This window comes from Salmo trutta, chromosome 20, assembly GCF_901001165.1.
Source record: "Salmo trutta chromosome 20, fSalTru1.1, whole genome shotgun sequence".
NCBI lineage: Eukaryota > Metazoa > Chordata > Actinopteri > Salmoniformes > Salmonidae > Salmo > Salmo trutta.
This window is the reverse complement of record NC_042976.1, coordinates 43319657-43336799: the sequence shown is the minus strand read 5'-3', so window position 1 is coordinate 43336799 and position 17143 is coordinate 43319657. Positions and strand designations below refer to the sequence as shown.

General features: G+C 40.8%; 1 protein-coding gene across 1 annotated transcript; it reads left to right on the top strand.

Moving 5' to 3' along the window:
* Positions 1-10381: 10381 nt before the first annotated feature.
* Positions 10382-12411, top strand: LOC115156111 (C-X-C chemokine receptor type 4-like). The gene is made up of 2 exons (XM_029703419.1): positions 10382-10530; positions 10843-12411. The coding sequence occupies exons 1-2, from the start codon at positions 10513-10515 to the stop codon at positions 11896-11898; spliced, it is 1074 nt and encodes a 357-aa protein (XP_029559279.1). The 5' UTR covers positions 10382-10512; the 3' UTR covers positions 11899-12411.
* The last annotated feature ends 4732 nt before the right edge of the window (positions 12412-17143 follow it).

Here is a 17143-nt window from a genome sequence, read left to right as displayed (position 1 = left end):
CGCTGCTTCCCCAATCAAAAGCCCTGGATTAATACATTGCTCCGGGGACTTGCTTCCATTCAGCCACAAGAGCATTAGTGAGGTCGGGAACTGATGTTGGGCGATTACGCCTGGCTCGCAGTCGGCGTTCCAATTCAACCCAAAGGTATTCGATGGGGTTGAGGTCAGGGCTCTGTGCAGGCCAGTCAAGTTCTTCCACACCGATCTCCACAAAGCATTTCTATATGGACCTTGCTTTGTGCACAGGAGCATTGCCATGCTGAAACAGGAAAAGGCCTTCCCCAAACTGTTGCCACAAAGTTGGAAGCACAGAATGGTCTAGAATGTCATTCATTGTATGTTGTAGCGTTAAGATTTCCCTTCACTGGAACTAAGGGGCATAGCCCGAACCATGAAAAACAGCCACAGACCATTACTCCTCCTCCACCAACCTTTACAGTTGGAACTATTCATTGGTGCATCCGCCAAACCCAGATTCGTCCGTCGGACTGCCAGATGGTGAAGTGTGATTCATCACTCCAGAGAACATGTTTCCACTGCTCCAGAGTCCAATGGCGACAAGCTTTACATCACACACGTTTGGCATTGCGCATGGTGCTATTACACCTGTGTGCGGCTGCTTGGCCATGGAAACCCATTTCATGAAGCTCCCGACTAATAGTTATTGTGCTGACGTTGCTTTCAGAGGCAGTGTTATTTTATTTAACCCTTATTTTACCAGGTAAGTTGACTGAGAACACATTCTCATTTACAGCAACCACCTGAGGAATAGTTACAGGGGAGAGGAAGGGGGATGAAGGAGTTAATTGTAAGCTGGGGATGATTAGGTGGCCATGATGGTATGAAGGCCAGATTGGGAATTTAGCCAGGACACCAGGGTTAACACCACTACTCTTACAATAAGTGCCATGGGATCTTTAGTGACCACAGAGAGTCAAGACACCCGTTTAACATCCCATTTGAAAGATGGCACCCTACAAAGGGAAATGCCCACAATCACTGCCCTGAGGAATTGGGAAAACATTTTAGACCAGAGGAAAGGGTGCCTCTTACTGGCCCTCCAACACCACTTCCAGCAGCATCTGGTTTCCCATCCAGGGACTTACCAGGACCAACCCTGCTAGGTTTCAGAAGCAAGACAGCAGTGGGATGCAGGGTGGTATGCTGCTGATGATGTTGCAAACGAGGACAGACAATTATTACGCGCTACGTGCTTCAGCACCCGCCGGTCCCGTTCTGTGAGCTTGTGTGGCCTACCACTTCACGGCTGAGCCGTTGTTGCTCCTGGACGTTTCCACTTCACAATAACAGCACTTACAGTTGACCGAGGAAGCTCTCGCAGGGCAGAAATTTAACGACCTGACTTGTTAGAAAGGTGGCATCCTAACAATGACAAAACTGAATAAAAAGTTGGTCACAAAAGACTGTAAAACGAAAAGCTGCATGTCTGCACCCATCTTGAGGCATATCTCACTGTGTGTTTATGTGCTTGTTTCGGCTAAGATTAACTGGTGATGCCAATAACATACACGGGTAGTGATGGGTATATTCTCACAACCGTATGTTGAACAGAAAGTCTGTTTGCACCATTTGTTCATATGGTTGATATTTGAAAAGGATATTTGTTCTTCCTGGATTGGATTTTTGTTGGATTATCTCCCTCTGAAATAAAGATGGACCTTGTGTTTGGATGGAATGAGATATTGCCACACTGATCCTACATTAAACAACTAGAAGAGCATTTTTGCAGCAGTAGAACAAAGGAAATAGTTGTCCGAGGCCCAACATTACAGTATGTAACTGACTGCAAAGTGTATTCATTTTATGATGTGATTTATTGTATTCATTTTACTCTCAGTTACAAAGGGAATATGCCATCACAATCCCTTTGGAGAGAATGCCCTGAAGTGGCCTGAGGTAAATTATGATTTACTAAACAACCTTTCTTTTGCCTATTATGAAAACCTGCCCGTGGGCACTAAAAGTACTACATTCAATGAATCATGGCTAAAGAGAATAGCTTGGAAATGGGAGACTGTTGTCTTGAGGGAGAGGCACAGGCACAGAGTCTGTGGTTGAGTAACTCTTTTTGGACATTGTTAGGCGAGTAAGACTGATGTACTGACTGACATACTGGGGTGTTGGAGGTCACAGGAGAGGACAAAAGCAAGTTATTTGAAATACATAAAAAATCACCTTTGGATCATAATCACAATAATTGAATAACGTCTAAGGACTCGGACTACCTGATATGCACTGAGAATCTCCACTAAGACACAGAAGACAGTTCTGATATATAAAATGTAATAATACAAAAATATTATCTCACCTTTATTTAAATAGGCAAGTCAGTTAAGAACAAATTCTTATTTACAATGACAGCCTTGTGGGGAAGAGTGGGTTAACTGCCTTGTTCAGGGGTAAAAGAAAAGAGTTTTACCTTGTCAGCTCAGGGAGACGATCCAGCAACCTTTCGGTTACTGGCCCAACGCTCCATATATCTTCTAGTCACCTAATATTGTCAGATACATATGAAACCATATGGAAATATCCCAAGGGAGCGTGCTACCCCTGATAATTCAATTAGTCTATAGGCACACGTGCCTCAGTCCCAGATATAAGAAGCTAGCTAGTGAACAGACATCACCCTGCAAGACAATACCCTGCAGATTGATCCTAACTAGCCCCTGAAGCAATGGGGCTCCATGATGGAACAGACATTGATTTGATTTGAAGGAAGAGTGAAAGCCGACGGCTGTGCCCTCTGTTGGAGAGGTGAACGATGACTGAATGATGAGCGTCCGGAGGTTTCACTGCAGTACTGTAAGTTGGCAGGCAGCCTGTTCTGAACAATCACCTTTGATACAAATAAGTGTGAAATATAAAGGAATCTCTGCTTCATGAACATGGCTATAACTACATATGTACGATTTCTGTGCGATTCCTGACCAAACGGGACCCATTTGGATCATTGTGCTTAAAACAGGCACACAAATGTTTTTACATTATGTTTTGATACAAGATATTTCTACTATGGGAATGACACAGATGTATAGCGTATGTGGTAGCTACAGTGTATTAATGTATTATAAAACAAGCAAATACACAAGGCTTGTCTTGATACAGGACCAAAGTAAACACATGACCACTGTAGACAAAGATAACTGAAGGACCCAGCTCTTACAGCAATGTAGATGCAGCTGATAACAGAGAGTGTCTGCTGCTGACACTTGATAAGCCTTTGGTCTGCCTTAGATGCCTATAGCCCAAAACAAATATCAAAGTGTCTGGGTCCTTGACAGATGACAATCAGTCAATACAGTATCAGTTTATACGTGGCTGCTAACAAGCTCTGTAAAATCCTTGATTATCTCGAGGTTGGAAGACAGATAAAAGATCATTTAATTCTGGCCGTAAGCTCAGGAGTCTTATGAGAGAGTTCAACAAACAGAGACATATGGGACATTTCCAGACAGTCCTATTTTCTTTCTCAAAATACCTGCACCTCACATCTAATGAGTAAAAACAGATTTACTTCAGAAATACATTTCACACAGATATTGCCAATATATCTGAGCTGAGTTTTCCACAAATTGCACCTCATGAAACAATTAACCAACCAAAGAAGAAGCTCTGACTCATTAAAGGGCTATGTTTGTGTTCCATAAAAAGAGATGTTGATGTTCAATGAGCAGTAAACCATCATTTACCTCCTGTTTTAAATGGCCTAACTTATCCCTATTAAATAATCAACAAGGTAGACAGCACATTGGTCAATGAGCAGTAAACCACCCTTTACCTCCTGTTTTAAAGGGCCTAACTTATCCCTATCAAATAATCAACAAGTGGGACAGGACACTGGTCAATGATCAGAAAACCCAAATGTATTATTTACACCAGATCTATATTTAGTCAAAAACAATCCTCTAAGGATTCAGGGGAGCAAGCAAGGAAAATAAACCCTCCATATCAGCAAAGGGATCTTAAGTATTTAGCAAGAAAATATTTCTATTGTGCCTCAAACTCTGGGAAAATAAACCAAAAGCCAGCAGATTACAAAGCCCTCGGGCCCAGAGTGAGATCCTTTAGGATCTGTCCACAGAGACTACACAAGGAGGAAACTATACCACTGAGGAAGAGGGGGTTGTTTACATTGCTTTAAAACCCACCAATTGTATTATTCTCATGGGAAACTACCTTATTCTTCCGGAATACAACAAAAAAGTGTTATATCATACCACTGTGCATTTCTGCTAGTTTGAGTTCTAAAGAGGACGCCTAAATCAACTGTCGCATTCACGTCAAAGAAATTGAGTGAAATAATGAACATTGCCAATAATCAGTCTGAGGAACTGCTTTTGTTCCTACTCAAACACAAACCCCAGCTGGCAACCCATTCATACTGGCTCCTTGGGAGCACCAGACGACTGAACGCACTATAATTAGGAGTACAGTTTCACTTGGGGGCTCATAATTATAGCTCACTTCCTGTGAAAGAGAGCAAAAACAAACCAGGTGCCTGTTTTACTTTCTATTACTCTTTCCTAGAGACAACAGGAAAATAAAAAGAAAACAACTATTTGTTTTGTTCTCGCTTCAGGCAAGAAGGACCCTCTGTGTCGCCTTTCAGACTTCAAGGCCCCAGAGCAGAAGTAAAAAAGTGTCTCTCTAGCTGGGCTGATATCCATCCATTGGTTCTTTGTTTTCTAGTGTTTGGGACAGATCCATGCCATAACATAGTATATTCCAACTATCTACTCATTGAAAGGGTCATGCCTTGAGAGGAATTATCAATTATGTTGTATTTCCATCAGAGTTAAATAGTTAATGGGCTCAGTCCGACCGTGATGAGTGGAGCTATAAATCAGGCCTGAAAGCAAACGCCAGAGGTGACAGATCTGATGTAACGTTGTGTCTTTGCAGAGAGGATGTTAAAAATGCTCCATCTACGTAACATTTATAAAGCTAATGAAGATCTCATCTTAATGTGGAACAATGTGCAAATAGTCAGATGTATCCATGCTCACCACATGATTCCCATGTTTTAAAGCTATTTTTGTTCTCGTCCGAGAGAAAGGAAAGTGACAAGCAATCTTAAATCAAAACACTTTTTTTTTTAAATGTTCAATCTGCTATACTGAAGTACATCTATTCCCTTTTCAATTAATAAAGCATCATTTGATGTATTCTGTAACAATGCACCAATTGATAATGAAGATATGAATGTGTTCAATAGTGAGGCTTATCCGCATGTTGATGTCTCACTGAGTGCTAATGCAGGGGATTTGAATTAAGTCTGGATTAACAGCAGGTTTATGACTTGATCTCCTCAGACTGTCTATAAACCTTATCTACTGTCATCTGGACTATTGTTCCTCTTATCTAAGTAGATCAGGGCAGTGCTGACCTGCCTATACATTGGATGGGGCCTTCCCTATCCTCTAAAAGCTACCCGGGCCATATGGATGTCTCAGACTAGTGAAAGCTTGAAAGGCAGTCTGCGGTGATCCCTTTCATTGCCTTCTGTCACAAATAGGTGCTGCAAAGAGCTCTCCTGCTGCCCACGGAAAGAGGAGCACTGAAGGAGAATCACTCAGACTGACGGGGAGCTATTGAATTATATGCTAAATCACCTGTCCTTCATTGAATATTGAAGCAGAAAACAGTTCTCTTCTAGAGCAGTGGTTCTCAATCCTGGTCCTGGGGACCCAGAGGGGTGCACATTTTTGTTTTTGCTCTAGCGCTACAAACCTGATTCAAATCATCAAAGCCTCATGATGAGTTTTTAATTTGAATCAGTTGTGTAGGGCTAGGGCAAAAACAAAAATGTGCAGCCCCAGGACCAGGATTGAGAACCAGTGTTCTAGAGCACAAAAATAACTAAATTAGAATTATTTTATAAACCACTGAAATGAATGTTTACATAGAGAGGGGTAGGCCTAAATGCAGAATTCTTTGAGCTGCATGGTCTATTTTTGTAATATCAACTGTAATATTTGAGATCTCACAAAAGAAGACTGGGTGTTTGTTAAAGGCTATTGCACACCGCAAACCACAATTTAGCCGTTAGGAACAAAGGAAAGGGAACCCGTGTTGCATTTATCATGGACACACATAAAAACACCCTTCCCTTATAAAACATAAGACTACGTTTCTCAACCACTGCTGTGGCTTATACTTGGGCTCCAAGCCAATTGGATATACACTTCCCCAACAGCCTCACGGGAAGTGTCACCTATTTCAATTTTATTGGCTCATCCCTTTTTTCAAGCTTCTACTACTGAGTGAACCCATGTCAGGTCACACAGTGGCAGGATTTGTGTCATCGGGGTTTAGTTTATTAGGATCCATTAGCTACAACACATGCAGCAGGTACTCTTACTGGGGTCCACATAAAACGTACAAATACATTACAAAGTACAGAACAGTAATAGACAAGAACAACATACGATATTACACAAAATTCATATTTAAAAAAATATTTTGAAATATATTTAGAAAGAGGAGTGGCACTGTGATATAATATATATATATATATATATATATATATATATATATATATATTATTTTTTATCTAAACTTCCTTTTTGCTTGAGTAACCTCTGGTGGCAGAGCATTCCACAATAACTTGGCTCTATACAGAACTGATAGATGTAGAGAAAGGTAGATGAAGAGATGTTCTGAAAACCTACCACTTCATGTTTGACCCCACCTTTACAGAGGAAGTTGTGTTTGCTGACTTTACACAGGTCTCTTTATATTTCTGTATGAGAAGCGCTAAATGACCGCTTATAAGCATGAAGTGAAAGATGGACACAGTCATGTACTTTCACTGCCAGTTCTGATGTAGGCAACTGCTATCACAGCAAAATGCAATAATACAGTACTTTTCAACAATGAGTTACGCCGAATGTGTTAGTTCATTCCCAATGAGCTCTTTCACCAATATGTTGCATATTACTGATTTGTAGATTTAAACAATGAATCAGAGACAGCCTTTGATTTGAAGTAGACTGTCAACTCTGTGACAGGAACCATGCTAAACATCAGCTAAGAGTCTGTCTGGCTGTTCCTCGGCCAGCAGCAACAACGAGCTGGCTTGTAAGAATTATATACTGTAGACAGGTCTCACCCTAAACAGGTGGTGAAACCAAAACCTCTTTTTGTTCAGGCAAGTTTGGGTGCGTTCCTCCTGTCACAAATAGGCTGTTGTTCAAAAAACAGCAGAATACATATTTGTTTCTAAAGAGAATCTGCTCTATTGATAAAACAGAACTTGACATGCAGAGTCTGTGATGTAGCTGTAAACACTCCCCAGCTCTAACCACACATATGCATCCCCTCACCGGGTTCTTCTATCCTCATCCTCCCACTATTCCCCCCACCTGCCTGTCTCCCCCTCTTGTTTCACAACTGTCTGAAACATTCCAATTCATACCTAAGGTTTAAGTTGTTGTTTTTCTTCAACAGAACTTCAGAAATTAGTCATATTTCTGACAGACAGGTGATTCATATACTGCAAAGGCCCTGCTGACCGGCATATCTTGACCAATGATGTCAGTGGAGGAACTTTCCTAAAGTCAATACAGTCACCCCGCACCCAAGTAGGACGTTTCTGAAGGTGCCTTCCTCAGATAAGGACAACCTTTGTCCTTAAAGCGGGTCTATTGTTTACATTTTTAGGGCTTTCTATAAACACAAGCATTCAAACATGCATTCCGGAAGCTTTCTGAACACAAAAAAATCTACACAAGAAGAATGTAATCTTTAAGATTTTTCAGTACCAATTTAATGAGGAATTACATTTTTTGTTGGCACCCTCCTACATTAATTCCGATTAACTTCAGCTACTCGGAGCAATGTAAAGCCAAACATGCTTGTTTTTATGTCTAATTGTCAACATCACCACTGTTCATGGGTGAGGTGTCCCCTACTCAGGTTCTATTCACCTCATCTCTCTTTACAGGAGACAAACTTTGCACAAAAGCACAGGGAGCAGGCCAAAACAAGCATGAGGGATCTCTCATCCCTACTACCTCCTACTAGATGGCAAACAGCTTCCCCTCCCCCAAGACTCCACAGACCATGAAGAACAGTAGTACCCCGATAAAATCATTTTAGATACTGGAGTTGTACATTCCAATATGAATACTGGGAATACCTTAATGTTCAGACATGTTGAAACAAACAACAAAATTACCAGAGTCTTTAACAGATGTTTTACGTCGGTAAATCAACCTATCGGCAAAGAGAACACAAGAAACAGAGAGAAAATTAAAAGCTCTGTAAACCAGACTGTATTCCTAATTTTTCAGTATAGGAATCAAATGGGTATGTACTTGCATTCAAGACAAATATCCATGGAAGAACCATATTGTGTAATTAATCAAAACACTTTTATTGAAGACCCGCCCATTTAAATATGCTGCAACCAGTTGGCATTCCTTACAGACAGATGAAAAGCATATTTCAAAAACACTTTATTTTGGGTGGAAACCCAAAAGTCAACAACAAAGGGTGTATCTCATTTTCTATGTGGTAACAAAAATGTGAAGGTGATATTGGAGTGCTTCAATCATGATGAAAATGTTCTCTGCTAACTTGCTGTGGGCCATGGATGAGTTGTGACTGGAAAACAACCATTGTTGACTCAACCTCTACAAGACTCTGCTTATTCTTCTCTTTATCTCCCCTGCATTCTTACTTCATTTTAATACCCATTCTTGACTGAAGAGCCCTCTTACGGCTGTTCACACTTCTGATTTGTATTGTAAGTAGCTCATAGTTATTTTGTATTCTGATTGCCGAATGCTATCTGCAAGCTCCTGCATCTTACACTGGGGTTTGCAGACCTGCAGACTTTTTATGCAATGCAGTCTTTTGGAAGAGAAAAACATTAGAGATTGTGCAAAAAAAAGTGCATGCCAATGAAAACAACAAAGAGAGTGAAAATATCAAGTACATTTATATTTGTTTAATGACCTCCACAAACATTATATCTCTCAATCTAGCATTAGGGTCTCTAAAACCAAAGTGGGTTAATTTACATGCAAGGGTCACTAGAAACAATGTGGGCAAGACTAATGTATTTTACAGTAAATTCTGTTGTTCCATGCATGGTGGATTATCTACTAAAACACGAGTATACATAAAATGCAATGAATAGTTGGGTAAACATTTGTACTGAAGGCACAAAACGTGTTTGTAATGGTCTTCTTAACCTTCTATGAGCCCTAGAACAAGGTTTTCAAATCTGCATTCACTTCCTCCAGAAGGAGGAATTCACCATTTTTTTGCAGTAAATATCTCTGCAATCTCTATTCATTATTGCGTGTGGCGTGAAGTGGTTTTAGAGTGTGGGGTTTGATGTAGGAAGACACTACTCTACATTTAATCCATCAGCACTTCTTCAACCATAGCTTTCGATTTCAAAGGGACAGAAAACAACTGTTTGCCAGTGGCTAGCTTTGATAAGAGCAGCACATCCATTCCCATACATTGGGCATTCTCTCTCTCTCTCCGGCCCCTCTCCTCGGGAGTCCAGGACCTGCAGAAAACAGAGTTGAGCCAAAGTGCAAAAAAAAATTGTTAGAAGGGTTCCTAATAAAACTGCTTCCTCTTCTCCTATCCACATCAACTGGTGGTCTGCACTCTGCATTATGTATAGTGTTCGATGGGATTGGTATGGTGCATAAAAACACTTGCTTTTACAACCCACATATGTTGAACTGGTGAAGTGGATGGAGTCATTCAATCAATAAGTCATATCAGATTTCAAAGAGGATAACTTTGCATGCTATACTCAGCTATTTGGTTACAGAATGACAATTTTTTTCACTAAAGATCATAGTGACCTGTCCCCTTGTCGTCACCCAACCCTTGCTGGGGATTACTTCAACAGAAATAAGAGATGGTGAGAGTACTTTGGTTGAAAAAGGGCGAGAAGAATGGAGTTCAGGGTTATGATCTGTCTTGGGAATGAGTACACAAGGGAGAGAGGGATATTTCAAACCCGTTGGGTCAATCAGCACTTGGAAAGTGTAGACACAACAGTAGCCTACTTAGAAAGTGACAACCTGTGGAAAGAGTCGCGGCTGGGTTTGGAGAAAACTGTTATCAGACAAATCACATCACAGCAAATGCCTGACAGCACTCCGAATCAATGTAGAGGAGCATCGCTGATTTATTGTGAGAAAAATACATAGATGCACCGTGCACGGAGATTCCAAACCCCAATTTAGGCGTCATTCAAAATCATGCGTAGAATCGGTCCTATGTAAAATACGGGATACTTAGATTTCTCATAGTCTACGCATTTAGGGGGCGTCGGCCACTTTTGTGATAACCCTAAAAACGGCATGGTGTCACACGCGACCAAGGGCTCCGCCTTTGGGAGGAGCGCAAGGGGTTATTGCAAGGGGAGTAGGCTATTTAGGCGCATTCGAAGCTTCAGGTCACCAAAGTTGCTCATACACTGCACCCGCGGAGAAACAGTGCTCTCTTTCAGTCACGATGTCTACTTATTACGAGGTGAGTTTTTACCATTTCAGTCATTCAAAAACGTAGCTAATACTCTCTATAGATGTAATATAGGGATAGGGCTATAGATCGTTTTTCTGTAGAATCAATTAGGCAATGTTTCTCAGATTATATCGTCAATAATTGACCTCTATTTTTGTGTGTATTTCATTTTCTCCAAGTGAATTTTAGAATTTTCTCAAATAGAGCAGATGTAGCCCTATAATAGGCATACATTATATTTTCACAAACAGCTAATTATTAAATTTAATCGACTTATTATAAACTATAATAAACTTACACTTTCTCCCCCTTTTTTTGCAGACCATCATTTTTTACAACGACAACAGCTCGGAAGAATCAGGGGATTATGACTTGGGCTATGAGGAGCCGTGCAACAGAGTCAGTGGTGATGATTTTCAAAGGATCTTCTTACCGACAGTTTACGGAATAATATTCCTGTTAGGAATCGTCGGGAATGGACTGGTATTGATAGTGATGGGCTACCAGAAAAAGGTGAAAACGATGACTGATAAATACAGGCTGCATCTTTCGGTGGCTGACCTCCTATTTGTCCTCACGTTGCCTTTCTGGGCGGTGGATGCGGCCAGCAGTTGGTACTTTGGCGGTTTCCTCTGTACGGCTGTGCATATGATCTACACCATCAACCTGTATAGCAGCGTCCTCATTCTGGCCTTTATCAGTGTGGACAGGTACCTGGCAGTGGTGCATGCTACCAATAGTCAAACCACCAGGAAGTTTCTTGCAGACAGAGTGATCTATGTAGCTGTATGGCTACCTGCTGTGATTCTCACTGTGCCTGACACAGTGTTTGCCACAGCTCAGAATAGAGTCTCCAGAACCATCTGTCAACGCATTTACCCCCAGGAAACTAGCTTCTACTGGATGGCAGGGTTCCGTTTCCAGCACATTCTAGTAGGCTTTGTCCTTCCCGGGTTGGTCATCCTCACCTGCTACTGCATCATCATCGCCAAGCTGTCCCAGGGGTCCAAGGGTCAGGTGTTGAAGAGAAAGGCTCTCAAGACCACTGTCATCCTCGTCCTGTGCTTCTTCAGCTGCTGGCTGCCGTACTGTGTGGGGATCTTCGTGGATACCCTGATGTTGCTCAATGTGATCTCCCATAGCTGTGCCCTGGAGCAGAGTCTGCAGACTTGGATCTCAATCACAGAGGCTCTGGCATACTTTCACTGCTGTCTCAACCCTATCCTTTATGCTTTCCTGGGTGTTAAGTTTAAGAAATCTGCCCGGAATGCACTGACTTTCAGCAGTAGATCAAGTCATAAGATACTGACAAAAAAGAGAGGACCCATTTCATCTGTGTCAACTGAATCTGAGTCTTCAAGTGCCCTGTCCAGTTAACAGTCACCAACCGATGACTTTTAACCTTCAGGTTAAAACTAAGCTATAATTTCAGGGACTAACTACATTTTTGTACAGTTTTTAAAGATTTGTCTATTTGTAGTTGCCACTTGAGTATTCGTTCTCCGTAAATCAAATGGTTGTATGTACATAGACGATTTAAATCTACAGGCAGAGCCTGGTGGCCATTGACTTGTCAAATGTATATTTTACTCCTGCTACATTTCCTTGCAGATCATTATAAAGGATGCATTGTTCTAGCAATATGCTGGGACATGCAATTCTTCTTCATACCTGCTATGGGATACTATCTGTTTTCTTTTAAAGATCTGTACATAGTTGTTTGCCTTTGTGTTCGCACTTAAGTTGTGCGATAAGAAGTTATTATTTATTGCTGTCGCTCATGCTGAACGGTTTTTATTATTATTTTGTTATTAAGTGTTTGTATCATTTCAAAGTCATTGCATTCTTGTTCAAGTGTTCTAAAATAAAAATTTGAGAAAGGACATGTAATGGCTGTGTGGTGTTAATTTATTCCCCAAAAATGTTCTTCCAAGTGGGTGACTGATGTCCCCTGGGGGGCAAGGAGAGGTCTGAGTAGAGGGGGGAGGTGTGTCAGGTCTCCAACACAAATGCCTCCACCTTATCTGACTGAGGAGGACTGACCAGAGAGCCTTGCAATTGCAGGGCAAGGACATCTGTGAACTTTTACATCTTAATCAGCCGCGGCAGTACAAAAGCTCTGAGGTTGAGTCAGAATGAGCACCCATATGGCTTCTGCTGGAGTAAGAGAATAATGGGTGTTTAGTTTAGTTAGCCTAAAATGTTTTTAAAAGACCGACTGCACCCCTCCCCCAATAATGTACTGAGCGCGTAATGGCTCAGTGTGTTTCAACTCAATGTCATTTTTAAACTGAGTTTATGATTAGATGCTGAACGATGTCCACCAACCAATCCCAGATTGGTGCTTTGTTGATGTTGACGAACAAACATTGAGATTAATAATGGATTTAATCTAAAGGCTAAAAAAAGTTGTGATAATAATACAATAGGGAGCACACTGATTATTTTTCATGGACTTCATGTAGGCCCATAGAATTTGAAACGAATAAGAAGACAGACACGTTAATCGTTCTTAAACCATTGGTGAATGGTGAATGTATTCATTTGAAATGATGAAAGGCTGATGATCAAGTTGGAGACTGCCCTGGCAGCCACAACAAAGGATGCCATGGCAAATGAAATAGCTGTATGGCTTCACTGCATTGTGGTGTTCACAGTCATTTCACCAGAGTCCAACTAGGAGGCATTACCATATCTTTACATTAAAAAAGGTATCAAGTACCCCCATCAGTCCCAGAAGTTTATGCTTATTTTTTTGTCTAGGTTCTTATAGTCTGCTCACAATAAAACAGGATGAAATAAGAAGGGCTTTTTCATTTGTTAATGTATTGGAATGTGTTGGACCAATTAGCATAAGAGCTCAGCTGCCTGAATGAGCTGAAGGAGAACTGTGCCATTCACACTCCATTGAGTTCAGATGGGCTCACCACTTCTGGTTCTTAACCTTCACCTGGAAACCTCTATATCAGTGGTTCCCAAACTGTGGGGCGAGGGGTGGACAGGGAGGGCGCCCCCCCCCCCCAACAAAAAAAATATACTTTTTTTTTTAAAGGAACTCAGTCTGGCTTTAAACTTACTCTTGAAAATTGTAATAGTGGAATGCACAAAGTGCAATTTCAAAATTGGGTAGTTCATCTTGTTATGTTAGCCATTGCATACCTTAGAGAGATATTTAGAACTTGTCAGAAATGTCCAGATCAACTAGCCCGCGTCAGCTAATGTTTTTATATTTAGGATTTTTAGCCCATAGATATTGTAATTTTTTTGCCACTTACATATCACATCAATTCACATTAGACATGGCAAAATGCAGAGAATTGCAGGAAATAAGCTTTAAACCTGCAAAATTCTCTCCACCAACAAGAGGGGTGTGAACAGTTTGTGTCATGAACAGTTTCCCAATGCTGGAAAGGGGCCCCGAGTTAAAAAGTTTAGGAACCTCTGCTCTATATGACAGATGGGAGGCTTCCAGACTACTTTAGAGAATACCCCAACTTCATACCATCCTACAAAGCTTGTCACTGATCAAGCACTTCTGTTTATACACCATCTAAAGATTTTGGTGATGGAATATCAATTCCTTTGATATGTGATCGGAAATATATTGTATTGAAATGATACAGAAATTATTTGCTTATTTTGTCAGAAGAACAATTCAGTTTTAATATGACCATCACGATCATCACTATCCTCTAATTTAGACGGAATAATTTAGATGCACCTTGATTACAACACAAATCAATGATTTGAAATTGAAATATTTTTTGTTTTAAGGTAAGCGTTTGACAAAATATTTTCAGTCAACATTTGGATAGGATGTTTTGCCCTTTTGAGGGGTTAAAGACTGAAGCTGTTGACATGCACAGGACATTGTGTCTAACCTGGGTTCATGCATTCAACTGTTGATAGGTTCCTATCGACGGACATAACTGTATAAAAATCAATTCCATTGCAAGATTCTATCCTTAGCTATGGTGAAACTTGTCGGATGACATTGGGGAATAGCAAGACCACCTTCATATTAACCTTATGGAAGTGTGACATAGTGTTGTGAGTTGGGGGCTTTGGTAAAACAAACAGACAAGGTACCTCTGGGGAGTTAACCTATTATTAACGGTTACATTGTTTTAGTTGGGAAGTGACCAGCAGGAAGACTGTTTCCTGCATCAGGAGCTCCTGTGGCCAACAGTCTGTGAAAATACTCAAAATACTCATTAATGTAAAAGAAAAGGTCAGCGGGGTCACACACTGGGGAAAAAACAGTGCTGTGTACATCTTTTTGTATCGGACCTGGGTCAAACACAAACTACTTGATACTCATTTACTTCAAACACTTGAGCTGTACCTGATTTAATATGACTGGTACAATAGATGTGTTAGCTGACAACGTCACGAAAACAATGCGCACCTGTCACGATCGTCAAAAGGAGTGGACCAAAGCGCAGCGTGGTAAGTGTTCATCGTAGTATTTATTTACCTCAGAACACTACAAACAAAAGGAACAAACAATGAATATGACTGTAACATCTTGTAGGCTTAACAAGCAGTACAAAATAAAGATCCCACAACTACAGGTGGGGGAGGCTGCCTAAGTATGATTCCTAATCAGAGACAACGATAGACAGCTGCCTCTGATTAGGAACCATACTCGGCTCAAAACAAAGAAATAGACATCATAGAATGCCCACCCCACACCCTGATCTAACCACATAGAGAAACAAACCCTCTCTCTCAGGTCAGGGCGTGACAGCACCTTCAATGGGGCAGAAGTCCATATGTTGTTGTGATTCTGGTTGGCCAGGTAGCTACCAACAATGACAAAAAATGCAATGTAGGGAATCTTAAGTGAGTCGTTTCAGATAGTTTCATCTTGTTTTTGATACCATGTCTTGTTTCGAGGTGTTTTGACTGATTTCATGTCAATGCTAATATGGCTCAAATTTGCTAGCTAGCTAACTAATAACTGTAGTGATGTATTTGAGAAACAACAAGTGCTCATTGTGCAAATGTATTTGTTTTCAAAAAACATTGGAGATGAAATATATCCTACATGACAATTGCGCATGGTGATGTTAGGCTTGTGTGTGGCTGATCGGCCATGGAAACCCATTTCATGAAGTTCCCTACGAACAGTTCTTGTGCTAACATTGCTTCCAGAGGCAGTTTGGAACTTGGTAGTGTGTTGCAACCGATGACAGACTATTTTTACGCACTAACACTACACGCTTCGCACTGCTTTGCTTTATCTTGGCCAGGTCGCAGTTCTAAATGAGAACTTGTTCTCAACTGGCCTACCTGGTTAGATAAAGGTGAAAAAAAACTTGGTGGTCTCGTTCTGTGAGCTTGTGTGGCCTACTACTTAGTGGCTGAGTGTAACGCCCTGGCCATAGAGAGGGGTTTTTGTTCTTTATTTTGGTTAGGCCAGGGTGTTACATTGGGTGGGTGTTCTATGTTCTTTTTCTATGTTTTTGTATTTCTTTGTTTTGGGCAGTGTGTGGCTCCCAATCAGGCACAGCTGAAGTTCGTTGTGGTTGATTGGGAGTCACACATAAGTGCATGTTTTTCCGTTGGGGTTTTGTAGGTAATTGTTTCTGTTCAGTGTTTCACCTGACAGGACTGTTGGCTGTCAGTTTCTTATTTTGTATTTGTATAGTGCTCCATTTAATAATTAAATATGATGAACACTAACTCCGCTGTGTTTTGGTCCACTCTCTCTTCAGACAGCTCTTACACTGAGCTGTTGTTGCTGCTCCTAGAAGTTTCCAGTTGACCGGGGCAGATCTGGCAGGGCATAAATTCTACTGTCAATGTTTGTCTATGGAGATTGCATGGCCACGTGCTCGATTTTATACACCAGTCAGCAACGGGTGTGGCTGAAATAGCCGAATCCAAAAATTTGAAGGGGTGTCCAAATACTTTTGTATATATAGTGTAGATCACATGCTCAAATCAAATTGTTTTGGTCACATATACATATTTAACAGATGTTTGTGTTCCTAGCTCCAACAGTGCAGTATCTAACAATTTACAACAATACACACAAATCTAAAAGTAAAAGAATTAAGAAAAATATAAATATTAGGACGAGCAATGGCGGAGTAACATTGACTAAAATACAGTCGAATAGAATACAGCATAGTCGGAAGTTTACATACACTTATGTTGGAGTCATTAAAACTCGTTTTTCAACTACTCCACAAATTTCTTGTTAACAAACTATAGTTTTGGCAAGTCGGTTAGGACATCTACTTTGTGCATGACACAAGTCATTTTTCCAACAATTGTTTACAGACAGATTATTTCACTTTTAATTCACTGTATCACAATTCCAGTGGGTCAGAAGTTGACTGTGCCTTTTAACAACTTGGCAAATTCCAGAAAAAAATGTTATGGCTTTAGAAGCTTCTGATAGGCTAATTGACATTATTTGAGTCAATTGGAGGTGTACCTGTGGATGTATTTTAAGGCCTACCTTCAAACTCAGTGCCTCTTTGCTTGACATCATGGGAAAATCAAAAGAAATCAGCCAAGACCTCAGAAAAAAAGTTGTAGACCTCCACAAGTCTGGTTCATTCTTGGGAGCAATTTACAAACGCCTGATGGTACCACGTTCATCTGTACA